The sequence below is a fragment of the Melospiza melodia genome, chromosome Z (genome assembly GCF_035770615.1).
Source record: "Melospiza melodia melodia isolate bMelMel2 chromosome Z, bMelMel2.pri, whole genome shotgun sequence".
NCBI lineage: Eukaryota > Metazoa > Chordata > Aves > Passeriformes > Passerellidae > Melospiza > Melospiza melodia.
The window spans coordinates 76,286,541-76,313,584 of record NC_086226.1 but is presented as its reverse complement, the minus strand read 5'-3'; the positions used below and the strand labels follow the sequence as shown (position 1 = coordinate 76,313,584).

Here is a 27,044-nt window from a genome sequence, read left to right as displayed (position 1 = left end):
AATGCCCATTTCACAAACACTACCAGACATTTTTGAGCAGGCAAGATTGAGTCATGCATTTTTTCATCAGAATGCACAGGCACTGATGGAATCCTTTTGCCTTTCAAAGAGCCAGGCGAGGGAAATCATTAGTGGTTGTCCAGACTGTCAGCTTGTGCAGCCACCTGCTTCCACAGAAGCAATCAATCCATGAGGACTGCAAAATCTTCAACTGTGGCAAGTTGATGTCACAAAATATCCGTCATTTGGAAAGCTCAAAAATGTTCATGTTTCAGTGGACACATTTTCAGGAGCAGTCTTCACATCAGCACATACGGGAGAACAGCAGAACATGCCTGTTGACATTTCTTGCAAGCATTTGCATCATTAGATGTACCTCAAGAGATAAAAACAGACAATGGGCCAACATACACAGGGAAGGTGCTTGACAAATTTCTGAAAAAGTGAGATACTGAGGCAAAGTGGAAATTTTCCAGGATAGAAATCCATTTTGATTTAGGTGAAATGTACATTTTTGAGTTGAGTCTGTGGTTAGAAACCATACTTATTTAGCCTGACTGCAAGGCCTAAGCTCAGTGAAGTTACTTCAGTGAAGGACAGAGATAAGGTGGGGGAGACAGAAGATGATAAAGAGAGACAGAAATTGTTATAGGAGCAGGTAAACCTGACCTAAGAATTCTTTCTGATAAAAAGGAGCTAGTGGCAAATGTCACGCGAAATCCATAAAAATGAATATGTATGAACCTATTGTGAAACTGTATGCATACGTATTTGAAAAGGAGATAAAAAGAGACCTGAAGTTCTCAGAGGTACTCATGCCTTTTTGAGGAGAGCAATCTCCGCATGTGTCCAGCGCTGTAATAAAACATACCAGCTTTACAACTTTCACGAAGTTATGGGGTACTTTTTCTTGTCTCCTCAAAACAATACACATTTGGTATTCCATATTCCCCCACGGGTCAAGCAATCATTGAAAGAACACATCATACCCTGAAATCCCTTTTGGATAGATAAAAAAGGGGGGAGCCAGAGGCAACGTCTCACATGATGTTGAACAAGGTATTGTATGTGCTGAATTTTCTCAACAGCTCCTTTTCAGAGCCCAATCCACCCATTTCAAGACATTTTTTGAACAGCACTCAGGCAAAACTAAGGGAGAATCCTTTAGTTTGATCAGAAACCCAGAGACAGGACAAACAGAAAGTCCCTTCAAACTGATTATGTGGGGCAAGGGTTTAGCTTGTGTCTCCACAGAGCGAGGTTTGAAGTGGGTGTCAGCATGACATGTGAAGCCCTATCGGACTTGAGAGCAAGGAAATACTGATTCCGGAAACAGAGAAGCGAGCACGCAGACAGAAGAAGAAAACCAGACTCCTGACATCGACTCAGAAAAGACATAAAAGTTTAAGGGCTCTAGGGACTTCCTTTTGGGGTTTGGGTGTCAAAAACATGGCAAAGGTTCTCACCAAGTGTGAAGCCATAAGCTTGGTAATGCTTGTGTGCCTCATTCTTCTACCTATTGCCTTAGGCAATGGGGTGGATTTGCCCATTGTTCAACCAAAAGAGAATGTTTGGGAAGCTTTGGCTCAAGCAGCAAATCTAGACAGCATTTCTTTGACACACTCAAGGCCAGGGAGACCATTTTCAACATGCATGGTAGGTTTGCCAGTGGACGAATGGCCAGTTCCAAAACACACTCCTGTAAGTCTTAAAGGAGACTTTTGGATAATGTCTCACAGGAGACATTATGGATCCTGTGAATGAGTGGTGTTCTTGGACACAACTCCTTCCTGTGGCTTCCTCTGAATCTCAGGAATTGAAAAATTTTGGGTGGAACTTTGCATGAAATTAGAAATTTCTGATGTGGCAAAAACAAAAAATAAGACCATTGATGTCACTCCGAATCATGCTTTTTACAAAAATGCATCCGCTTGGTACAAATACACCAAGACAACAACCAAAGCATCACTCCAGGTTCCAGCACAATTGCCACAAGGGATCTTTTTCATTTGTGGGGACAGAATTTGTCATGGCATCCTTGCAAATGTCACAGACAGTCCATGCAGCATTGGAAAAATTTCAAAGAGAAAAGACCATTGGAACAGTACAGTCCAAATTGTGATGATGAAGTGAACACTTGGGACAAGGCTCAGAGAATTGCTGTTGCAATTTTCTCACCTCAGACAGCGTCAGGGGTGGCCTTGACTCAATTGGACCACATGGGTTGTTGGTTGAGCAAACATGCTCCAGCTGTTTCTCTTGCACTGAGTGACACTGTTAAAAGACATTGACAGTGAGAGATGGGCAACTCTTCAAAACAGAGCAGCAATGGATTATCTGTTGCTTGCACATGGACATGGGTGTGAGGAATTTGAGGGAATGTACTGCATGAACCTTTCAGATCACTCAAAGTCAATTCAAGAAAACATAAAAAAATAGAAGAACGTATAAAAAAGTTTGAGGAAATCCCTGGATCTTGGATTGATGATGTGGTTGGATTTTTCGATCTTTCTCCATTGTGGAAAGAGTTTTAAAAATAGGGTTTTATATTTTAGTAGGACTTTTGATTGTCATGCTCATCGTGCCATGCATCTTTTTGTGTGTGCGGCGAGTCATGAATCGAGTCGCCAAAGAGGTGTTTTTGGTGCAAACAGAAGGGGGAGATGTCAGAACTCAGTACATCCCTCTGGGTGTCCAGAGTTGCTGAGGACCACGCTGGGGGGCTTGGAAGACCCTGGCATGCAGCCCAGAACACCTGGGGATTTGATTATGAACCCTGGAGCAAGTTGCCAGCTTTGTATGAGGACCTGAAAGTCACAGCGTCTTGAATAGCATAATAATAAAATTATCACAGGGTGAAAATGTAGGTTTTAGGATTTTTGGTATGGGGGTTATGGGGACAAGATGGAGGAACTTGGGTGCGTCGAGCCTTTCTTCTTGTTCTCCATTTTCTGCAGTGATGTTGGCACTTTGGGATTGGTCTAGAACAGAAGTACACTGTCTAACATAGGCGATAGGTATTGGGAATTAAGTGTAAATATGTTATATGTAGTTTGTAGTATAAAAAGACAACACCGCCTGGGGGTGGTCAGAGTGCTCGTGGCTGCCCTGCTGAGCAGACCTTGCCTGGACAGAGAGGAAATTTTCTAGGTAAGAACTAATAAACAATCTCAAGACTGAAAACTGAAGAGTTCAGACTCTTTCTTCAGTCGCACAGGCCGAAACAGCCATCCTACACATCTCGGGGCAGCAATTAACTAACATCAACTCAGGACCCCTATAATACCCCAAAGAAGCCCGTATTCATGGCAGTTGGGAAAGTTTCCTAAAGTGATACATTTCTTGCAGATAACTACACAAGATTATGCAGAGCTAGCATAAGTGTCTTCCGAGTCTATTTTTAGCTAAATACTGATGGGGTTGACGGCCCCAGGATTCATCTTGTAAGTCAGCTCTGGCTCAGGCTTGCTGCTCAGGTCTCAGCACATCAGACACTTAATTTAGAGAACTTTTTGATAAAGGTTATCACCCCTTTACTTCTTTTAGCCCAATACTTCTAGTCCTGATAAATTTGCATGCTTCCTGTACATTTTGGCAAACAGACTGTGGGGGTCTGGTATATATGGGAAAATATATGTCCAATTGTGTCAGGAACCCACGCATTACTGAGGAAACCATGGGCCACTGTAACTATGTCCAGATATGGACAACACTGAACAAACCAGACCAGTGAAGAGCTTTTTTTTCATTTTCAGCACATCAGTCTTAAGACACTGTTAGACAATGGAGACAGGATGTTAACAGGTCGCTGATCCACAGGGAATGTCAGGGAGGTGGAGTTATTACAGAATAGTATAAAACCATCTCAGCCTAGATTTCAGCCAATCACACATAGACCAACACATATTGACAAGCATTCTATCCAATCTTATAAAACACACGTAATGGCAGTTAAAAGAAAGACTGGTTCATAAGAGACAAAGAACAGAGCTCTATTCATGCTAACCTTCTAAAGATATACATTAAATAACCTTGTTTCCATCCAAAAGCCAATTCTACAGAGGCCTATTGTTATTTGTCACGTATGCTCTACACCTTGGGAAACTTTTCTGCTGTATTTGCAATGCTAACAAAACTTCAGCCTGAGGCCTATACTTTTTCAACCATTTCCTAAAAACCCTCTAACTTTATGGATTCCAACACAGACCATCCAAAATTTTCACTGTTTATCAGTGTTTAAATTCTATCTACCAAGAGAAATTCAGTCACTTCCAAAATGAGCTTGAAATAAGCTATTATAAAACAAGACTTTTCTTGCTAAGTGAGAAAAGGAGTTTCCAAAACTCCTCTGTGAAACTAATGCAAATTGTTTGAAATATCCTTTTTCTGCCAGGAGTAGAGGGATGCCAATCTGGGCAGAGCGCACACAAAGCTCATTTCAGTAGGAAGGTGATACAAGACACTGGGGATGGACAGAAGGGCTTTGCAGCTCTGCTGGGGCTGTTCAGTTCAGGTTGCTGTTCACAGCTGTAAAAGGAACTCTTGCTGCTGTAGCAAAGCTATTTGAAGATGTAGACAGCTTATTCATGAGCCAGGTCCTGGTTGAAGAAGCATTTGTACCCCAAAATCTACCAGCAGCATTAGCACACCATTCTTTAGCCAACATGCTGCCAGAACCTGTAATCCTGGGAGCAACTTTGAGGGAAAGGAAGTTCTATTCTCATTCCTTCTAACAGCTCTTACACCATGGCAGGAACTCTCAGCAGCCCAGGTTCCCCTTGGAAAGGCAGGATGCCATGTTCCTTCTCACTTTTCAGGATTCCTCATAATTTACAAGACTTTACTCATGTATTCTGAATGTTTTCAGCAAGATAATGAATAGTGTAAGAGCCTGTGTTGAACTCCTTTCACTTTGTATGTGATATTTCCTGCAGGGAGGGGATGGAGGAAGGCAGATTTCCTGCTTCAGGGAAGGGACACCCCTGAGACAAACCTCTGACAGGTGCACCTTCCATTCAAATTAGGTTTACATGGAAAACACTATACCCTAGGAAGAAATGTCACAAATCAACAACTTCCCATTTTGATTTTAGGAGCAGACTTCAAATGCAGCCTCCAAGTACAGGGAGCACTGATACTCTAAGCCATATGACATCCCTTCCAAAATTCCCTCTAGCCATGACAAAATGACTGCAGAAATAATGCAGCACCCTGGCCCTCCTGTTGCATCAGGAATAAGCCACTGGGGACACAGCCAAAGGGACAAAAGTTGCTCTAGCTGGGCATATTTTGAAAGGAGAGGACGGAAGAAATTAGGTGTCTCCACTGTTGAAGTTTAAAGTTTGTTAGAAATGTTTCCAAGAACTGGACAAAGGATGGGAGAGTAGACAGACAGTACCAGAGGCAGGAGAACCAGAAAAATAAACCAAACAACAGCTTTAATAAGAATTTGTACATAACAAGGTTAATCTTTATGGTAAACCTGCAGCAAAGGAACCACTAGAAGTCCCTCTCTGAGATGGACAGTGACAGCAATGCCTCAGCCTAGGGGAAAGTGAGCACATCAACCAGGGCTCATCAGTGGAATGCTATTTTCTAAGGGTCTCCAAGATCTCTCCTTTCTCCTCTTCTGGATATTTAGATGTGTTTGTTTGGGGCTAGGGTTTCCTAGTGCACCAGCCCTCAGGGGTTCTTGCCCTGGGCTCAGGAAGATGGACAGGTACCTAAGGAGTTGTTCCACTGAGGATACAGATTCATTTCCTTGGTCTCTATTGGGCCTGTTAATTGGGAAACTCTTCCCTCCCAGGAGCAGTGTGATTCCTTTATAGGATTTAATTAGCATCCAGAGAAGAACCCTCAAATAAAGCCCTCACAAATCTCTGCTGCAGCTCAGCTTCTATCCCACCAAGGCAGCACTTCAGTGGCATGTTCCCACCTTGGCAGTGTGAAAGCGAGGGATGGGCAATTTCCTCTCAGGCACAAAGAACACACAAAAACCGAGGGCAAGACCAAAGGGACGGGGCCAAGAAAGGAAGCAAGATCCAGAGTGTGTTTCTTTTGAGACCCTGAAGGCCCCTCCCAGGAGACACTGCAGCTCAGGCAGCAGAAGCTGAGAGGGAGGGAGGCTGGCTCGGCAGCAGCGGGGGCTCAGAGGGCCTCAGCCAATGTAGATCCTGTGGAAGTCGTTGGCCCCGAAGGCCGCGTTGCACTTGGGGCACTTGCGCTGCCGGGTGTCATAGCGCGTCTTCACGCACTCGAAGCAAAAGACGTGGAAGCACTTGGTGAGCACCGCGTCCTTCTTGCGCATGTTGCAGCACGGGCACGTCAGGCGGGCCTACAACACACACACAGACATATAGACACACAGACACAGAGCTGTGAGGGGCCCTGCAGCCCAGCTGCTGTGCTCAGACATGTCTCAACATGAAGGTCCTTCCATTCCTCAGAAGGACAATGTGGTTTCTCCAGTGCCAGAGTACAGACGAGAGATGTCAGATAGTGGAAGTGTGCCTACACAGCTTCTGACTAAGGTAAAAAGGGAAGCTGAGGGACAGAGATACTCACCTTGTAATCCTTGATTTCCTCCATCAAGATCTCATCACAGTTGGGAACCATGTCAGGCTTCTTTGTGGTCTCCAGCTTCCTGCGCAACCTAGAAATATCTTCCTGCACAAAAACAGGAGACCAAGAGAAGGAGCAGTACATTCTGTGTCAGTTTCTTCAGGGACCAAAGAGAACATGCACCTGGCTAAGTCATGCCACCCATAGTTTCACCCACTATAATCTAAGAGACAACATGATCCTCTGATGCCACAAGTATTGTCAGTTATCAGGGGACAAAATCTGAAAGAGGCAAGACCTGATGAAGCCAAAGTCAAAGTGAAACTGGACACCAAGAGCAGTTCAGCTGAAACCCTCGGCAAGCTCAGTGTCCAAGGAGAAGGACACTAAAGCAGACAGATCTTAAAGGATTGTGCATAGGATATATACCTCAGCCCTTTTGAAGTTGAACATCTCTTTCTCTCTAGTTACTCTGTTTTCCACAATCTCTTCCTGAAAATCATGTAACTTCTTCTGAGCCAGCTCTAGCTGGGCCTTCAGATCATCTGCAAGCTGGGCTGCATCCATGGCCTGAGAAAGAAAACCAGTGTATAAGGACCAAACATAGAAGAACAGCTCTAGTGGCTTCTAGTCCCTTGTTATTACCCTATTATCAACAAGTTCTATAATTTAGCTTCAAGATTCCTTTGGGCAGAGCCAAACCCTGGCACACTGCAAAGCACATCACTTAGAAAAACACTAATGATCATTCAAATCTCTTCTTGAGGTATTTTCAGCCTTCCAGCTTTCACATTTTCTCTACTAAAGTGTTCAGAGGCAGTTCTATAGCTGTTAATAGACAGAACTGCAAGATACCTATATCTAACCATCTTCTCTCTTCACCAGCTCTCTTCTAACTTTATAACCAAATGCCCTTACACCACAAATTGTCATGCTAAGCACAGGTGACTCTGCTGAATTGTCCCCAACTCCTCTTCACAGTGCTTTCCTTTTTGCCTGTTTTAATGTAATTTCTGTATTTCTAAAACTTAACAACAAAGGCAGCTATAAGACTTAGTCTTATTTTACTGATAACACACCTACTTCATTGATCTTAGGCATTTGTTGAAAGTGTTCACATTCCCCAGCTGTATTTCCTTTTGCCTCTCCCATCCTTGCTACAAAGGCCTTGACCTCAACTAACTTCATCTGGCTGCTCTTTCTTCACCACAGGTTACACAGAAAAATGTATAACCTGCTTTTCCTTATCAAAGCAAAACATCAGTCTCCAGTACTTTAATCATAATTCTCTCCAGGACTCCTCAGCCTTCTGATACACTCATCCCAAATAAGGAAATACCAGGTTCTGTAATGCCAGTAAGAGCTCAGAGCCTTCCATGCCTCCCCAAGGCAGCAACTCCCCGTCACAGCCCAAGAGGAAAGGAAGGCATCGCTCACCTTGCGTTTGTTCATCTCCAGAGCCTGTGTTCGCAGCCCCAGCTCCTTCTCTCCTGTTCCAATGCTGCTCTGCAGTAGGTGTTCCTTCTCCTCCAGCTTACGCACCACCTGCAGCTGGGCATCCACCTTGGAAAGGGACACAGTGGGAAGAGAAGGAATGAATGCATGCATGCTCTGTGGGTCTTCAGAGCTGTCATTCAAGCTGTAGCTAAAACTACCCCTGCATCCCCATCACCAGGGAGCACACCTTCAGCTTGCCCTTTTCTCCCAGAGCAGCTGTGCCTGTATCGTGAGAGCTGTACCCAGATCTCCCTGGTCAACACTTTTAAAAGTTAGCAAATATTTGCAACAAAGATGTCTTAATTTTTGGACAGTGGCTTAAAGACTTGCTGTAAGGCAGTGAACAGTTCCACAGTGGCGCCAAGGATGACAGGATACAAAGTCATAGAATGGCCTGGATTGGAAGGGACCTTAAAGATCCTCTGGTCCCAGCCTGAGATAACTCCCTGAGATAACTTCCACTAGGGCATGTTTCTCAAAGCCCCATCCAAGCCTGGCCTTGAACACTTCCAGAGATGAGGCATCCACAACATCTTTGGGCAACCTCCAGCAGTGCCTCACCACCCTCTGAGTGAAGAATTTCTTTCTAACATCTAATATAACCCTGCCCCCTTTCAATTTAAAACCACTGCCTCGTGTCCTGGTAATCTCCCTCATTTTTCTAAGCCCCCTTCAGGTACTGGAAGGCTGCAATGAAGTCTCCCCTGAGTCTTCTCCAATCTGAACAGGCCCAGCTCTCTCAGCCTGTTCTTGTAGCAGAGGTGCTCATTTCTTCTCATCATCTTTACAGGCTCCTCTGGACTCCCTCCAAGAGGTCCATGTGTCTTTCCTGTGCTGAGGACCCCAGAGATGGATGCAGCACTGCAGCTGGGCTCTCACAAGGGCAGAGCAGAGGGGCAGAATCCCCTCCCTCAGCCTGCTGCCCACGCTGCTTCGGATGCAGCCCAGGATGCAGTTGGCTTTCTGGGCTCCCAGCGTGTGCCGCTGGGTCAGGTCGAGCCTCTCATCCACCTGAATCCAAGAGTCCTTCTCTGCTCTGGTGCTCTCAGTGATTTCCTCTCCCAGCCTGTGCCTATGTCTGAGGTAGTTCAGACTGAACCACGGTTTCCAACTCCTCCTGCTTGTTACCAGTATACACAGCTACAGATAGAATATACAGGCAGAAGTACTATTCCAACAGGAAAAGAACTTCCCACTTTTTCTCACCCATCTGCTCTCCATAGCAGTGAACCCGTAGGACATTGTAATGCTCGTACAGCAGCCTCAGTTTCCTACAATGACAGGCCCCTTTGAATCCTGATGCATTCCCAGGCTGGTTAGAGGAACACTCCATCCTGGACTGATTCTGGTGAGGACAGTTAATTCTCTTCAGAGCAGCTCACATGCTGCTATGTTTTGCATTTTGGAGCAAAACACTGTCAGTAACACAGCACTGTTTTAGCTGCTGCTGAGCAGTACTTCTACAGCACCAAGACCTTCTGTGTCTCATGCTGCCCACCAGCAGGTAGGCTGAGGGTGCCCAGGAAGCTGGGATGCCACACAGCCAGGACAGCTGATGCAGCTGGCCCAAGGGGTGTTCCACACCCTACAATGCTGTGCACAGCAGCAACAGCTGGTGGAAAGGCGGCAGTGGGAGGATTTTCAGAGCTGCAGCATTTAGTAACAGTAAGGCCTGATTAAGCCATGCCTTCCTGCCTGCCCCAGGAAGTAACCAGTTAATTAATTTCTTGTTTTTCTTGTATGGACATCTCTGCTTTAACTGTTCAACTGCCTTTATTCAGCTCACCTGTTTTCTCACTTTGTCCCTTCTGATTCTTTCCCCTTTCCCTCAGTGGGGGAGAGAGCAAATGGTTGTGCGCAGCTGCCTAAAACAGATAACCCACACATCCATCTCCCCACCATCTCTCTTGTCCTCTCTCCTTTTTCCCTATTACCTGTGTTTTCAGTGTCAAAACTTGATCTGCTAGCTCCTCCTTTTCCTCTTTCAGCAGCTTATGGATCTGGTTGGACTTGATACGTTCTGACATCAGCTTGAAGTTGGCATCATCCTTCTCCCGCAGCTGCTGCATCAGGCGGATGTTCTGCTCTTGCATGTCTTCAAAGGCTTGGCCTGTGACATCCATTTCTGACAGCAGGGCCTCTTCCTCCTGCAAAAGAATCACAGGCTCTGGCCAAACTGTGTCCTGGACCCCATAGAGTGAGCCTGAACCTTTTATTCAGAGACACCAAACCTATCGAAGATGGAGGAAGATTCTCAGTGTCAGGGAACACCATTATCCCAACAACCAGAAAAATGTATTCTCTACAAGTCTGCAGCACAGCAGAGGTACTCTGAATTTGAAGGTGCAGAGAAAAGATTACATGTCACTTGTTTGGCAGAATCAGGTTTCACACAGTCGTTACAAGAGCTGGGCAGAAATCAACACCCAATTCCCAGCAGCTGAACAGCTGTCACATGCACCAGGGCAAAAATTCTACATGTGGACAGCTTGACAGCTTCCAACTAACAGGCTGCCAAGCTGCTTAAACTCACTTTGGCCACTTCAGCATTGAAATGGTAGAGCAGTTCTGTTCTACAGCAACAAGAATCCAAATTCTAAGAAAGTACGTGTCAATTCATTGGCTTGCCTCTATCCTGCTGAGGTGTTCCTGCTCTCTCATTGGATTGAGCCATTTTTAGCAGAAGGTATGTACCACTTCCATGCAAAATATTCACTAAATGAACTGAGGAGGTAATAAGTCTTAAAGTTGTCATCTCTTCCCCTAATGGCTGACAAAATAAAGCCAATTCTCCTCTTTGTTCTTCACCAAGGCCATATGTTTAACTGTTTATTTAATGTTTAATTGTGATTAAACATTTCCCACCATGGCCTGCCTGTGATATCCCAGAGCTGAGGGTGAAGGGGGTTATTTCATTGGTAGCTCTTTTGCTTGCTCAGTTTTTTTCCCCTTTGGTAAACAAGCACCAAACTCCCATCCCTGGCCCATACAGATATAAATTCCTTCTCTCTTTCTGGACGTAACCTGAAGGCAGCTCCTCCAGTTGCCCCAGTCAAAAGAGAACTCATCAGGAATTTCTCACCTGCTTAGCCATGGCAAGTTTCTTCTGTAAATATTCAATCTGTTCTTCCACTGCTCGGATCTTGCGGAGAGCATCCTCATCAGCCATCTTCTTACTCTCCTTTTTTTCCTTGTCTTCCAATTCTTTCACCCTCTGCCTCAGTTCTTCAAGCTAAAAGAACCAACCAGAAACAACACTAAACACAAGGATATGCCCTGAGCATTGTTCAGAGCCTGTTTTCCCGAAAATCTCTGAAACACTCAGGACTGCCTTCAAAGCATGGCAAAAAAAACCCAGGTTGTTTTGACGGTGTTACAGGCAGATGTACCATTGAGATGGGCTGTAGGCCCAAGATCTTGACTTCCACACCTTTGAAAATTTCATTTCATCTTTTATCAGAGTAGGAACATCAGCCTCCTGCAATTGTACATGTATACAGGCTCAGAAAGCCTCTGCTCCTTTAATGCCATCTGGTCAAGGACCTTCTTCCATACAAGGAGGGGATTAGAGGAAAATGAAAAGGTAAAATAAAACATACAGAGATACAAACTTGGCAGACAAATGGTAAGGGAGGCAGTGATGAGAATGAAACCTGGTCAGTCACACTAAATGTTGACAGCACATGAGAGTGTAAAAATATTTACTCCATCAAGATTATCTGAGTGTGGGATAAGGCAAAAACCCAAAACAAAATATATAGAGACATAAACCTGACAAAACAAACACAGCTACAAAAAGAGGAAGCAAACCTCCCCAGTCACAACAGTTTCCAAGAAACTATGGGAACCACTTCCAGGAAGATCAGCTGGGACTTTGTAACTGATGACACTGTAAAGCAGGAATGGCTCCTGAACTGGGACAGCTGCGGCAATTAAGAGCAGCTCAAATCCAGAAGAAATGTGCAGGGAAATGGAGACCAAGGATGAACAAACTGGGGTTAGACGGAGAAGGGTATAAAAGAAGCCAGTCCCATGGGAAATATGGGCAATCAGTACACATTTGCCTGGCTCAGCCTTGCCCACGATTATCACAGCCTGTCCTGTCCTATCTTCTTGTATCTTTTCATTACACATTTTCCTAAGTATTGCCATGTAATCTAACTCTTTACGCCATGTGTGTGTGCTGCACAGAGGAAGTGCTGCCTACAGGTGAGATCTGCTTGTGAAGAAGGCAAGAGGGGCTTGGAATCGCAGGGGTCCCAGAGAGGGACATGCTGGAACTGAAGGAATCTGCAACTGGGTCTGTGCTTATGAACCTAGAGATTGTTGTGTGAATGTGCCTGCACTAGGAACTAGTCCCCGTTTATCTCCAGACCATTCCAATCTCTAAGTGACAAAGCTGAGAAGACAAACAACCCTCAGTTCTGAGGAGAGAAACAACACAGTTCTGCTACAGAGTATCTGAAAAGAAGTTCAAGTAACACATTAAAAAGAAAAGAGGAAGAGAAATTTGGAATACCTCAGCTTTTGCCTTCTTCTCAGCTGCCATGAGCTGCACTTTGTCTCTCTGCTCTTTGGGGGCAGAGCGGTACATATCTAGCAACAGTTTCATTTCCTTCTGGCTCTCCTGGGCCTTCCTGGAGAAAGGCAGACAGACCACAGTGAGAACACAGCAGCAAAGCCACACTGTTACACAGCCAGCACCACAGCCTGGCAATATTCTTTCATCTCCCATATGGATATGGAGTTGTTGGTGGCTCATTTTATCCTGGTAACATAAAACAGCAGCTGAGTATAGGCTGGAAATAAAACATTTTCAGGCACACAAGTTGAAATGCAAGAAGTAGGCTGGAGATGAAATACATATCCTAATAATACCTACAAACTCTCCACCTCTGCTTTGGGAACCATATAGGAGTGGGAACACTGCTGTGTCCTCTCTTAATAACCTGCTGCTGTGAACTTCTGTGCTGTTGTTATGACAGCAACAAATCAATATTACTTGACTCACACCATGAAGTATCTGCTTTGGTAATTCATGCTTTAGGCTACTGCACTGACCATATCACAATCAGATACAGAGGGTGTCAAGAAACTCTCTTGGTTCCCAACTCCAGTGATGCTGATTCCGTAAAAGCAAGAACACATGAACACCCCAGGCTTGGGGACTGCTCACACAGGAAATGGAGAAACAGCAACTCTTACTTGAGCTCAGCCTTCAGCTGCTTGATCACTTCAGCCTCCTTCTTTCTTCCATCTTCATGCTTCCCTTTCTCCTTCTCTTTGGACTCTCTCTCCTTCTCTGATTCCTTTTGCTTCTGCTTTTCCCGCTCCCGTTCCTTTTCCTTCTCTTTCTCTTTTTCTCGTTCTCTCTCTTTCTCCTTCTCCTTTTCCTTCTCTCGTTCCCTCTCCCTTTCCCGTCTCTCCCGCTCCCGTTCCTCTTCATCTCGCCTGGCCTTCATCTCATTAACATCTTCAGAAGCAGCCTTGGGAACAGGCACCGGGGCAGAAGGATCATCAGGCTCCTGCTTGATCTCTGCAGGTTCCTCCTTTGCGTCTTCAGTGCTGGACTGGGACTGGAGGAGAGCACTGCCACTGCGAGAGCGGATCTGGTGCGGAACAGGAAGAGAGATGACCAAGAAAACAAATGTTTAAGTTCTTAGCCAGGAGTCTTCCTTATCCCCTTCTCCCTTGTCTTCCCAGATCCATGCTTCCACGCCCCATTTTCATGGAGCACTACACAGCTACAAAGGAAGACCATTTGTTTGGTCTAAAGAAGCAGCAGACAGCAGAGCTCTAAAGAAAATTTCACTGCATCCTGCACAGCGTATCAGAAAGGTTGGTATTCCTGGCAAGGGTGACAGCATTCCCCCTTCTCCTAAGCTTCTTCCCTCTTTTCTGGCATTTCCTGCTGTGTTACCTTGCTCAGGTCAGATTGGGCCTCTCTCAGTTTGCGCTTGTATCTCAGCACCTCTCCCTTCAGCTGGTGGTTGTGATTCTGGAGGCTGCTGATGAGGTGACGCATCTCCCGATTAATGGGACCTGCAAAAACAGAAACACCTCTGCAACAAACCACACTTCCGTCAATCTTCTTGAGGACTTTCATGGAGATGGAGAACAAGGTAAGTGACAATGACAAAGAACAAAATAAGACTATCACCACTCTGCCATATAACAGAGCAACACAAAACATTTGCAGAAGGAAAGTCATGCCAGTTTTATACGCAACCATAAGTCCTTGCAAATTCATAGTCCTAAGTTCCCACTTAACATTCTTTTTATGACCAGGCGCCTAAGGGAAACATGTCATGTTACAAAAGAAATCTGATTTAAATGCTACTTCAGAAGTAATTTATTTCTTCTGAAATTTAAGAATCACTGCTTTGCTATCTAGATTGTCCTTACAGACTTGGAAATGAATCCTCTCCTCAAGTAATTTTTAATCATGCAATACATCCTGCCATAAACCAGAATTGTTAGCAAAATGTACCTATTATGCAGCATCTAGAAAGAAGTTGGATAACATGGACTTGGCCTCCCAACAAAACAGGTGAACAGCTTTGTTTGTTGAGATGAGGAGAGCTGCCAGAACAAGTATTTAATAGCAACAAGGAATCAACCCATGCATCCTAGTGCACTGTAGCCCCTAAGGGGCATTGGTGAGTAGGTGGTGTTTGTTTTAGGGACAGCAGAACAACACCTTACCTGCTTGCTCATTGGCAGCAAGTGTCTGTTCAAACTCTATCCTCAACATCTCATACTCTTTGCGGACTTGTGCCAGGGTGTCCTCCAGCTGAATCACCTCTGTGCGTAGCTTCTTGTGAAGGCTGACCTCATCCCTCTGAGGAACAAAAAGGAAACAGAACTCAATGCTCTGAACCTGGAGTATCTCACCTCATCAATATCAGGTACCACCAGAGCCTGAATTATTGCCAGAAACGTCTATTTCCTGAGCATTTGCAGAGGCACACAGACCCAGCAGTGATGGCTGGTGGCACGGCAGAGCTCCCAGGCTGAGGGAGCAGAGGCATTACCTCGATCAGTTCCACCTGGCGCTGGTGCGTGGCGCGGGTGCCGTGGAGCAGCGTGCGGGCCTCGTCAAGGTGTGCCTTCAGCTGCAGACTCTCATTGTACAAAACAGAAAACTGGGACTGCATGCAGCGATATTCCGGGGTCTCCTTCACAGCCTCTTCCACTGCCCGCCGCAGCTCAACCTGGTTGGGACACAAGAAATGCCACAAAAAGAAAATTATCCCCTTGCCTTTGGTTTCTGTCTCTCAAGACATGAGAACAGTGAATCAAGCTGCCACAAGCAAAGACAAAAGTAGAACTTGAATAGCACTGCTGTGAAGTAGGTCCTTAATGATATGATTCAGCACCAATCGTAAAAAGTGTCTGTGTTCTCTTCATGCACTAGGCCGCTTCTCTCACACAACCACAAGACGGAAGTTTTTGAATCTTAGGTCCTGAAATAGTTTCTCTCAAAGATATGAGCTTGGAAAACATAATAAATTGTAAACACCCAGATCAATAAAGATGGACACATAGAAAAGTATGAGAGAACAGAAGAAATACACATGCAAGTAGGCATTATGTCAGGCTTCTACCACTAGATAACTGAAAGGGAAATGAAAGAAAATTCCAGAGGTATAGAACTGAACTGCAAAAAAAAATAGTTAGCAAATGATTGGGACTAGCTGCAGTGAAACAGACACATATATACATGCAGTCAGCTTAAAAGTAATTACAGGGCAAAAAAAAAGTTGTTAGCTAAAGACCACTTCTCTCTAAACAACCTCATGTAGATAAACAGAATTCAGAGGTGCCTCAAGACAGTTTTCAGCATCAGATCTCTGGATTTAAGTTATTGAGACAGACATTTCTTATAACTGGCATGATCACTAAGATGAAATTTGGATTATTCTCTCTGTCATACACTTATCTACCACAGAACCATGGCTTCTTGTGTTACCACTTTTAAAACATCACAAACTCACAGGCTGTCTCCTATCTATCCATCCCCCACAGAGGTTCATTGACTCTTTCAAGAGCCACTCTCCCCATACAAGTTCCTTGATTGTTTCTGTTCTCTGGTTCCACTTGCATAGGGCATGGGGAAAGCGGAAGATGGTAAAAATCTGAAAACAGTTTTAACCAGACATGGTTAACATGGGCTCAAAGATCAGAACGGGACACGGGCAGGAAACCATTACAATTTCCAGCAGTGGCCACACGGTGTCACCAACGCACTGAGCTGCAAGTGGAGCCACAGATCCGCTCAATTGTACCTGGAGCAAAGTGTAACACAGCTAAAGAGCAGGCTCAGAACAGACACTGCAATGAGGTTTCTGCAGACACAGCACTGCAAAGCTGAGGGCCGCCCATCCCACAGAACACCTTCATCCTCACACAGCTACAGGTGTCTCACCTTGAGCTTTTCATTCTGTGTTGTTACTTCCTCAAGATCTTGACGCAGTTCCTCCAATTCATTAAGACGATTCCCAGCAAGCTCTTTATTCTCTTCCAGCTCTGCATTCATCTCCTCAAACTGTTGGGATAAACTGCTTGTAAATCCTACTGTTAAGGTGTCTCCTGAGAATGCTAATGAACTATCTGTTCACACAGTAAAAGCAGCTACAGACTGAGCAGTCGGGTAACTTGACCAAGCGAGACAAGAGTCTAATTCCACCAGGTGTTTCTTAAGTAGAAAACTCATGACACAGACAAAATGGCTTGTCCAGAGTCACTCAGCTTTGTGGCACAGGATCTAAAAATTATCTAATAAGTATCTAAATTCTGTTCAAAATGTGGCCCTTGTTCTCCCTGAATGTATTCTTCCCCTTGCCAACAGACAAGCTCCTGACCTCACCTTGCGGGCATTAATGGTGATTGTTCCCCCATAGAGGCTGCTCCCAGCTCCATACACCTTATAGCCTTTGGAATTTACCTGCAAGAAATACAAGAGACCCAGTGAAATACTGACAAGAGTGATGCAGCAGGTCCAAGACCAAAGAAAGAATACTGCAGGTTCTCAGTTCTCCCAGCAAAGTCCCAGAGAGGATGACACGCACCCATCCAACACCACCCCCACTTCCCAGGTCTCCTGGCCAGCGCTTACTCGTTCCAGGACGTCGGCCAGGTGGCGGTTGAGCCTCTGCTCTCTCTTGCGGATCTTGTCAATGTCCCATTGCAGGTCATCAATCATGGTCTCCAGGACAGACACCCGGGATTCTGCTGTCTCCACCCTCTCTTGCAGCTTGGAGAACTGCAATCAAAGGAGTGCTTTAGCCAACGCATTGCATAGAGCCAACTTTTCCTGATGCTGCTCAGGAGTCATTTTTCTCTTATTCATCATGTGCTTTTTATCTTTTGCTGTGGTGACAGACTATTCCATGAACTGTCCCGAATTTTACACAAGACAGCAACAAAAATAAGACAAAACTGAAAATTGAGAAAGAGCAGGAAGCTGGTAATATCTGACAGAATACAGAGGCAGCCACCGCAGCTGATTCAAAGCCTTTTTTGATTTTAATCTTTTCAATCCCTATGTCCATCTACTTTAGAGAGCACCTAAGGGCTCAAATGTCTAACACTGTGCAAGACTAGCATTAACCCAATTTTTTAATGAACTGAAATCTCTCAAACAAACGTGCTACTAATGTGAATCCTTTAACAACTGGGATCATCCTGTAACTGATATCATTACACTGTCAAATTACATGGAGAAACCAAAAAATTCAGAGTGACAGGGATGTCACCTTGACTGTTCCAGGTGTCTACACAGCCACCTCAGCATCAAGTGTCCCCAGTTTCTCTGCTCTCCTCTTTTCTTTAAAATTTAAATCCATTCAGTTCACTGTCTCACTTACATCCTTTCCTTTAGTGATGTAACAAGCAAATCAACCTGATTTATACAGAAAATCTATGTACAGCTCTCCACAACAACAACCCTTTTTGTAACTTTCAAACCATGCTCCTCCTGTGCCTCTCTAAGGATAGGAACTGCCTTCCAATCTATGGGAACCATAAATTATGCTAAGCAGGACCCCAAAGCAGATTTCTTTCTCTACCCTGCTCATACCTCCTGAGACATGACTCTGTGCTTCTCCTGAAGAACATCAGCCAGTTCCTGCAGCCGTCCATTCTCGTGTGACAGGTAGGTATTCAGCTCCACTACTGCTTCTTCCATCAGTGAAATATCTGAAAGGTGCACAAATAAAGGGGAATTAATGGAAATCTGGTTTTGATTCCTGAACAGCAAAGAGAGAAAGAAAACAGAAAAGGAGACTTCTGAGTCGAACGTTGGTTTGATTTGCCTCGGCCATGGGTGCTTCCTGAGGGCCTGATCTCAATCCACAGAGAGCTCTGACTTGCACTCCATAAGCAAAAGGCTCTGCAGTTTAACAGTGCTGTCCATTTCTGACCCGGGGGCCATCCCCTAACACCAGAGACCACTTGAGCTGTGTCTGTGCCAGCAACCCAGACCATGCTCTTGGAACCCAGGGACACTCGAATGCTGCCCAAATGCATTCATAAACCTGCTGCAACAGGTGGCCCAGGGTGACACATCAGGCCAACACACCATGACACCATGTGACAACCACAGCACTGCAGTGACAGGTGAAACTAGAGCACCTGGAGACAGGTTCACATGGCACCAGTGTCAAAGCTACTACAGCTTATGACTGCTAGCCAAGGACAGCAACATGTTCCAACACCCATACCAGACTTGGTCAGAGCACACAGAAGGCACACCAAGCATGAGCTGATATTTCACCCAAGGTTTCTTTCAAAAGATTAAAAATCTTACCTTAAGCTAATGATGTTTTTTCAATGGTCATCTGAGTCTAAAGTGAATCTGCTACATTAATTTTTAGAAGATGGTAATTTGGCTTTCTCTGCAGAACTCTGCTATGTTCAAAACTGACAGCTACACTAAGCACACCACACCATGAGATAGGTACAATTTTGCTCAGGACTCAGTGGAAACTGAGCAGCTTGTTATTGCTACGCCTTCTACTAAACCTCAAAGGAGAAGGAGTCCAACATCAGTTCACAATGCTGATTTCACTTCTTTACTTGTAAGCGTGAAACCTTTTATGTGGTGGCTGAGGACAGGTGGCTGAGGAGGTTCAAGTGTGCTCTCTGACTTCTCAGGCACATGAACACAGTACTGGCAGAAACAAGCTGCTTCTTAGCCCAACTGAGAGCCTCAGCAGAGCCCTCAGCATGCAAATACAGAGGTAGATACGATGCACTTCTAGCACATGGTCCTTTGGAAGAGGTTTTGATAACAAGAGTTTGGAAAGGCAAACAAATTCATTTTAGAAAATAAATGCACATGACAAGGACTAGACCTTAATGTCTACAATGCAGGATCAGGTCTAAGGTAGGGACAGATAAGCATTCTTGAATACCTGCCACCTTTGTCATACCTCCACTATTCAGCTTGTGAGACAGCACATCCACTTTCTCCTGCAGCTTGTCATACATTGTCACAATCTGGGCAACAGCACGGCGGGAGGACTCCACACGCTCCTGCAGCTGAGATTCTATTTCCTCACTGGTACTGCTGGCTAGAGTGGCCAGGAAGGAGAATGCTGGCTCCAATCCTTCCCCTGGGAACATAAAGGGGTGAAAAAAAGTAAGTGTGCTCTAGAAGGTAGCATATCACTGCTCTTTAGAATCACAAAAAAAAGGTCTGTCAGCCTTTAGAAATGGACATCAGCATTGTCCACAGCTGAAATCCACCTTTCTCACTGTCCCCAGACAGGTGGCTCACCTCGTTCCCTCTCATCTTTGCGCTCCTGATTACTGTCAGAGTCTGGTTCAGGTTCCGGCACCACCAGTGCTTTTCTTTCAGACAAAAGATCTCCAAGACCTTGGTCCAGGTCGAAGCGTTTAAGGATGATGCGGATATTTTCATCAAACTGAATGATGGGATAGGCAAGGCAAGACAAGATAAAGAATGGATGTGAACAAAAGGAGTGCAGCGGTACAGGGGAGACAAGAAAACTGTATAAGAAGTAACAAAAGCTGTTCCCAACCTGATTCCAGTAGCGGTTGATGATCAGCAGGGAGGCATCGTCGGTGGCCTGCCGACGCTCCAGCTTCTCAATGTGCTCCCGAAGCTCATCTTCGATGGCCTGGCGCTGGTCGAGCATCTCCGCCAGCTTCCGGTTCTTGGTCTGCAGGGTCCGGATGTCCAGCTCCTCCTGGGCACAGGGACACAGGCCAGGTTACAGAAGGGCTCACCATGACCCCAGAGACACTGCTGCCTCCAGATGAAAAAAACCAAAGGATGGAGTGGGGGTATGCAAGGAAGATATACCGTTGAAGAAACACCACCAAGTTTAATGGTCTCCACAGTGGTGCCCGAATCTTCAACACCTGCCTTCTTCTCCGGAGGTGCAGAAGGGCCAGGCTCTCCAGCTGTCCGTTTATTGCCAATTCCAGACATGGTGGCTGAAGTGTACAGATTCCCACCTTCTCCAAGTTCTTCCTGAACATTAAAGAACACTATAAAAAAAAAACCGCCAAATCCCTGCAGTCAGTTTATTTGGGGTTTTTAACACGGTGACACATCACAGTAACAAAATGCCCAAAACAGAGAAGATCATGGAACTGGAAAGATTTTTAAAAATATTTGTTGGGAGGAATGGACTAAAAGTGGAAGACTGGTAAAGGACCGTAAATCATTGAAGTGACATTGCAGCTGGGAATAACTCTTGACAAGGCAATGAACCTCTGGCACTAAGGGTGATCACATCTCTAATACTGCACCTCTGCCCACCTGTTGCTTTGGGGAGCAAATTTGTTTCTGTTTGTTTCTGTTACTTTGCTTCCACAAGGAGCACTGTAATAGAAACAAATTTACTCCTTGTGTTCTAAATAGGAGATTGTGCCAGCCGGTGCTGACTCACACATTCTGGTCCAACATTAGTAAAAGACACCAGCAGGATCTGCACTTCAAGCAGAAAGCCAATGAGGAAATTATCCACTGCTCTATAATGTTAAAATTGAAGCACTGTACCTTATCACCCTCCTTGCAAAAAAGTCTTCATCCAGGTGCACTCTCTGCTTTTCTGCATTAACAAAAATGAACCAGGTTAGACTTTGGCAAACAACTGAGACAGTGTGTATGTGCACCAGTTCACTGCACAACAACCAAACTGTTCCTATTGAATCTACACACAAAGCCAGTCAAAGCTGAGGGCAGCAACACCCTGGAAACAAATAAGCCCTGTAAGTAGAGAGCCCACAAATCCTACAGAACTGAAAAGCAACTCAGAGACAAGGCTTGTAAAGACCCATTCCGAGAGTTTTGCTGTGTACCAGGAGAGATGAAAACATGTTTGAAGAAAACCTATTCCTAACCCAAAGCAGTCTGAAAAGCTCTGGACTAACAGAGAATCACAGAACAGCTGGGGCTGTGAGGGAGGACATCACCTGCCCTGCATGGAGCAGGCTCAGGCAAAGCAGGTTGCCAAGGGCCCTGTCCAGGCAGCCTGAGCATCTCCAGGCATAGAAACTCAGCCATGGCTCTGGGCAGCCTCTCTAGTGCTTGATCACCCTCAACAATAACACAGGCTTTTCTCATGTATGAACAATTTTTCCTATAGTTCCCTAAAATATTATTGAGCAAAATTACAAGTGTATCCTCAAAAGGTTCCCAGCACAAATGGAGCAGCTGGAAATGAAAAATGGAACCAACCAGATCTTCACTAGACGTGAGCTGCATTCTTGTCCCACAGCCACTAAGGCTGTGGCCTGACTGAATGAAACCAGAAGTGAATGAAGTGCAGACCATACCATTTAAGCCTAAAATGGAATTTATGGTCAAACCAGGGGTTAGGAACTGAACCTTCCAGTTCTCATCTGCTTTAATTGAGCAGTTCTACTGAAAGCAAGAAGGTCATTGCCTTTTGAAGATGAAGCTGGTACCCTGCTTTACCAAATCTCAGCATTTCACAAGCATCTCAGCGTGGCACTGCCCTTCATCATATGCAAAACAGTATAAAGATTATTTCTAAGTGAGTTACTAAAACAAATCCTGCTGAGTTACAGCACAGATCCTGTGAGGTATCTTCCAACAGAAACATTAAATTATATCTCAAATTTACAAATTGCCATGGAACCATTTTCCTTCTCTTAGCCTGCAGCAGCACTAACTTTAGCTGGAATTCTGAGAGCATTGGAAGGGAGCAGCTGTCACTAAAAACATCTCATTTGTCCCCTGTCAGTCCAGCAAGCCACCACTGCCCACTGCCTTTCACGCTTTTTGTCCCCAGACAAAACACCCCTTCCACTGCCTCCTGGCACCACCCCCCTCAGCCCCAGGTCTCCTCTCACCACTTCCTCACACACTGTACACCAGACCCCAACCCATTAATTTTTTTGGCCGCAGACCTTCTCTTTCACAGAATCATTTACAATGGGAAAAACCTCTGAGATCGAGCCCAACATATGAACCAACACCACTGCGTCAGCCACTCCACAGCACTGAGTGCCACGTCCAGCCAGGGACAGGGACTCCACCACCTCCCTGGGCAGCCCCTTCCAGTGCCTGACAATCCTTTCTGCTGCTCACACATAGAAGAAGTAAAGGACTCCAAGCATGAATGCACATTTCTTTGAGTGTCAGATTTCCTTTTTGACACAGAACAGCTGATCTGCTCTGCTACTTAACAGTAAGTTTTACTTACTCATTCTGTATTTGCTTTTAAAAAAGGTGGATTTCTGATGACAAGCCCTATCGATTGAAGATTTTCTCTTCTTACTTACTACCATTTTACAACTAAATCCAAAACTTTTATTACATCTGCCACCACCTGATGTTCCTGCTACAGTACAGAAATCACACTACACACGTATAAAACTTGAATTTATGTAAAGACACAGAAAAACAGAAATAAAAGCATTGGGCAGATTTAAAAACTGCTTTTTGAGTTTATACTCCCCAGCAGGAACTCCAGTCAAACAATGATCCATCCACAAGCTTAACGGGGATTTTTCCATGGCTTCAGGTCAAGCTCAGCAAGAATATTTTAAGCATTGGAGGAGAAAGGGGAAAACTCCCAACCCTTTGCTCTGCTTGGCCCTAGCATGGCATGGATGGGGTGCTGTGTCCAGTTCTGGACTCCTCAGAGTCCAGAAAGACAAGAAGCTGCTGGAGAGGTTCCAATGACAGCCACAAAGACGATGGGGGCTCTGGAGCATCTCTCATATAAGAAGAGACTGTGATATCTGGGCCTGGTTAGCCTGGGAGAGGATCTCATTAATGCAGACAAATATTTCCAAGGTGAGTGCCAAGAGAGTGGTCCAGACTCTTCAGTGCTACCCAGCAACAGGATGAGGAGCACTGGCCATAAACTAAAACCCAAGAAGTTCCACCTCAACATGAGGAAAAACACTGAGGGTGGCAGAGCACTGGAACAGCTTCGGAAGGACGTCGTGGACTCTCCGCCTTTGGAGACATCCTAAACCCACCTGAATGTGCTCCCCTGTCACCCGCTCCAGGTGACTCTGCCTTGGCAGGGGGGTTGCACAGGGTGATCTCAACCAGACCGATGCTGTGATCCAACTTCCCACACACACCAGTCGCTCCCACACCTCCTTCGCTCTCTCATATCCCGCGGGGGTCCTGCCCCCGCCCCCGGCATCTTCCCACAGCGCCAGCCGGACTCCCCGCGGGTCCGTCCCGCCCTCCGCGGGTGTGCGCTGCCTCCAGCCCCCAGCGACCCCTCTGTCCTCCACATGGCCCCCTCCTGGCTTCCCCCGGCCCACAGCCGCCCCACAGACCCGCCGCGGCCGCCTCGTCGCTGCTGTCGCCGCCGCCGCGCCCCGTTCCACCGGCAATGGCCGCTACGGGCCGCCCCTTCCGGCCGCCATTTCGCCCTCACCCGTCATGGAGGCGCCGCTTTGCCCTCGCCCGACATGGCGGGGCTGCGGCGGCAGCAGACGCCGGCGCCCTCACCCGCACCAAAGATGGCGGCGCGGGCGGAGCCGCCCCCGCCCATACGTGGCCCCGTGGAGCGACCGCCTCCCTGCCCGCCCCGGGATGGAGCCACGTCCCGGCCGGAGCGGGCGGGAAGGGCAGGGGAGCTGCTTGATGTGGGTTAAACGTTCTGTTCCGGCCACGGTGTGGCAGCAGGGTCGGGGCAGTGAATGTCTCCCTGCATTCGGCACTGGTGAGACCACGCCCGTGCTCCCCTCCAACAGCGAAAATGTTCTGCTTTCCTCCGTGTTGTTTGAAGATTAACTGTGCGAATTGTGCAGAGACATCACAACAGATGAGGGAAAAATTACAAGAAAAAATCTGAGTGATAAGGAGAGAAAGAGAGGGATCAATAATACTTGTATTAATACTTGAGAGACTTTTTTGAAGAAGATGGGGGAGCCAAGAAATCCAATGCCAGTGCAGAGAAAATCTTGCAGAAATTTGCAATTACTTAGAGTCAGGAGTGTGACAAATATGGCTGCTTTTTCCTGAACCTCGCAGTCCTTCACTTCTAATTGCTACAAGAAGGAGCTGAGCACTTTACAAAATTACCATTGGTTAAGAATTGGAGTGACTGAAGCAGAATGTTTCTTGGAAAGGATGTGCACGCTTTTAGCATTAGCAGAGGGAAGCCTGCTATTGAGAAACCACCAAAGACCCAGAGAAGAACTGATGTTGTGTAAGGACCAGCCTAGAGAGGAGACAATTTTGAGCTTGCGGTGTTGGTGTGCTCAGGCTGCGGCCACAAAAGGAGACTTGAATGGACTGAATCTCCTGTAAACATGAAATGCACAGCTTTGTGACCGGGGTTGTGCTGAGCATCACCCATTACTTGTTCCAAACCTCTATTCCAAATTAAAAGGACCTACCAAACTTCAAATACTGTCTTTCCCTCAAGTTGTTGGAGTAGTAGTAGCCACCAAATTTGTTAATGAAAGCCCAACACATGGGTGTGAAATGCATCCTCTTTGGTGAGGTGGGAGGTGGAGACACAGCATGGTGAACTATTCACATATTACCCTGATGTGTCTGCAGATGTGCAGGTAAATTTGGAGCTTTGGCACACCCAGGACGGTACCTAAAGTGATCTTTGATCCAGCAGAACTGTTCTGCTTCCAAGGGGAAAGGCCCTATGGGAGATGGTCTGGGAGCTGATCTCTCTCCCACCTGTTGCTGAACCTGAGGTTGTTGTGAGCAGAAGGCTCTGCCCTGGAAAGCAGAGGGAAATCCTCTCTTTTGTGAGAGGATTTGTGTGCCTGGAGTCTGCTGAGGAAATAGCAGAGCACAGATTCATCCCAAAGGTGGGAACAGAAGAGCTTTGGTCAATCAGCTCCAGGTGCTGTCAGTGGCAGATGAAGAAAGGGATTGCAGGTTGCACACTCAAGAAAAGAGGTTGGACAAATGGGCCCAAGAACACAAGAAGCAGCCAGCCTAAGACAATAAAGTGGAAAAGTGACATCTTCAGGCAACCAGTGACTGGGCAAAACAAAATAGTACCCAAAACACTCAGAGCAGACTAACTGCCCTGAGAGAGATAACCAGATTCCAAATTCAGTGGAGCAAAGCCCTGCACATTAATATTTCTGGGGTAAAGGTCTATTTTTGTGTCAGCACACAAATCAGCCTTTCATTTCCCAGGCTGCTAACTGGAACCACAGCAGCTGCTTTGTGATAACGCAGTGCCAGGCACCACAGGAGAGCAGGTATGAAACACAGCCCTCGTTGTGTCCTGTGGCAGCTGGCACATCTGCTCAGTGCCTTCTAGATCAGATCATAGAGGGGAAGTAAAGGAAGGAAAAGTCTCAGAAAGGAAAAAAAGGGAAAAAGTAGAAAATGCATATTAGTAGAACGTACTTCCAAATAAAAGTACCAGACCTGTCATATGTCTGTACAGGTCTTTGACTTCAAAGCAAATGTAACTCTTTTCCTAAAAACAATTATAATAGATAAATAAGATGAAGGGCTTCTACTTCCTAAGCCCCTTAATTTCCTTGTACACTGGCTACAGACAGGGTGATTCTATCTTGTTCTGCTATTTTGATCATTGGTGCTTTGAAGCAAAAATAGAAACACCAATGTCTTAAAAGACACTCCTTTCTTAATGGCTGATTTGTGCAAGAGGCACTTTCATGTTACCAAAGTGTGATAAGCAATAACAAGATTAATTTTAAAAGCTGACCTTTGTCCTTGCTCAAAATTTTGTCCTTGAGGTTTGTTTTGGTGTCCCCTCCTTTTGGCATGACTTTATCCTTACCTCATTGTAAGGTAAGGATAAAGCACATTTTAGCTAAGGTTGTGCTCTGAAAATAGGATAATTTTTGGTTTTCCTCTCAGGTATTGTGAAGTAGCCTATGTTGTGGCTGTGGACATGAAATGGAATGAAGGGTGGTGCTGCAGGGTGCTGTGCTAGGTACACATTGGTTAGGGCCAACAGTGGAACTGTATTTGATAAGATCAGGTACTTTACCTAGTGATATCCACCCAGTGCAGTGTAAATCAAATCACACAGATATGTATCACTCCACAGCATCCTTGATCTAGCCAACAATTGCTGTTGATGTTATTTAGGATATTACAATTCTCTTGACAGACAAGCTGACTAAAGAAAATGAACACACATAAAGCTGTAGCCAATGTAGTTGAATGGAGTTCTTGCTTTTCCATTGAAACAAATGGCACTGCTTTTTTTTCTATTACTATTATTATTATAACTGGATAGTTACTCTTACCTAAGTAGCATAGGAGGATACTTACGGCTCACATCTGGGAAGGGAGACACTGACCATATTTTGCCCTGGTGTAGGAAAGAAAATTCTCACTTACTTCTGTTTTGTTGCGTTATTTCCCTAGTTGTCTTCCTCCTGTAGAGAAATACTTGATGCTAAATGGAAAATATTTGAGTGAATTGAAGGAGCTCTCTCTGCTGACACCCAGAACATCCTGGCAGGCAATCTAAAAAAGACAGAATGAAAGATTCCAGTCAGTG

At 45.6% G+C, this 27,044-nt stretch overlaps 1 protein-coding gene across 3 annotated transcripts; it reads right to left on the bottom strand.

The window, feature by feature from the left end:
* Nucleotides 1–5,421: 5,421 nt before the first annotated feature.
* Nucleotides 5,422–26,904, bottom strand: LOC134431762 (E3 ubiquitin-protein ligase BRE1A). 3 transcript variants are annotated; one of them, XM_063179929.1, is made up of 21 exons: nt 26,882–26,904; nt 21,092–21,143; nt 20,390–20,577; nt 20,106–20,273; nt 19,841–19,988; nt 19,494–19,676; nt 18,140–18,258; nt 17,177–17,323; nt 16,928–17,005; nt 16,487–16,606; nt 15,093–15,272; nt 14,764–14,899; nt 13,979–14,100; nt 13,264–13,667; nt 12,578–12,695; nt 11,141–11,290; nt 9,993–10,205; nt 7,999–8,124; nt 6,991–7,131; nt 6,565–6,666; nt 5,422–6,334 (listed from the first exon to the last, which is right to left on the bottom strand). In XM_063179929.1, the coding sequence occupies exons 3-21, from the start codon at nt 20,516–20,518 to the stop codon at nt 6,158–6,160; spliced, it is 2,961 nt and encodes a 986-aa protein (XP_063035999.1). In that variant the 5' UTR covers nt 20,519–20,577; nt 21,092–21,143; nt 26,882–26,904; the 3' UTR covers nt 5,422–6,157. The 3 variants fall into 3 exon arrangements, with proteins under 3 accessions (XP_063035999.1, XP_063035997.1, XP_063035998.1); XM_063179927.1 differs by lacking the exon at nt 26,882–26,904 and adding an exon at nt 23,860–23,929; XM_063179928.1 differs by lacking the exon at nt 26,882–26,904 and adding an exon at nt 23,860–23,894 and having other exon boundaries at nt 20,390–20,560.
* Nucleotides 26,905–27,044: the final 140 nt, after the last annotated feature.

Bases quoted from the DNA above. Each gene is read 5' to 3' on its own strand.
- LOC134431762 (XM_063179929.1), bottom strand. From the start codon at position 20,518: ATGTCTGGAATTGGCAATAAACGGACAGCTGGAGAGCCTGGCCCTTCT. The intron at 19,677-19,840 runs GTGAGCCACCTG...TTATGTTCCCAG, and splicing joins CAAAGATGAGAGGGAACGAG to GGGAAGGATTGGAGCCAGCA. The intron at 18,259-19,493 runs GTATGACAAAGG...TGCACCTTTCAG, and splicing joins TCACAAGCTGAATAGTGGAG to ATATTTCACTGATGGAAGAA.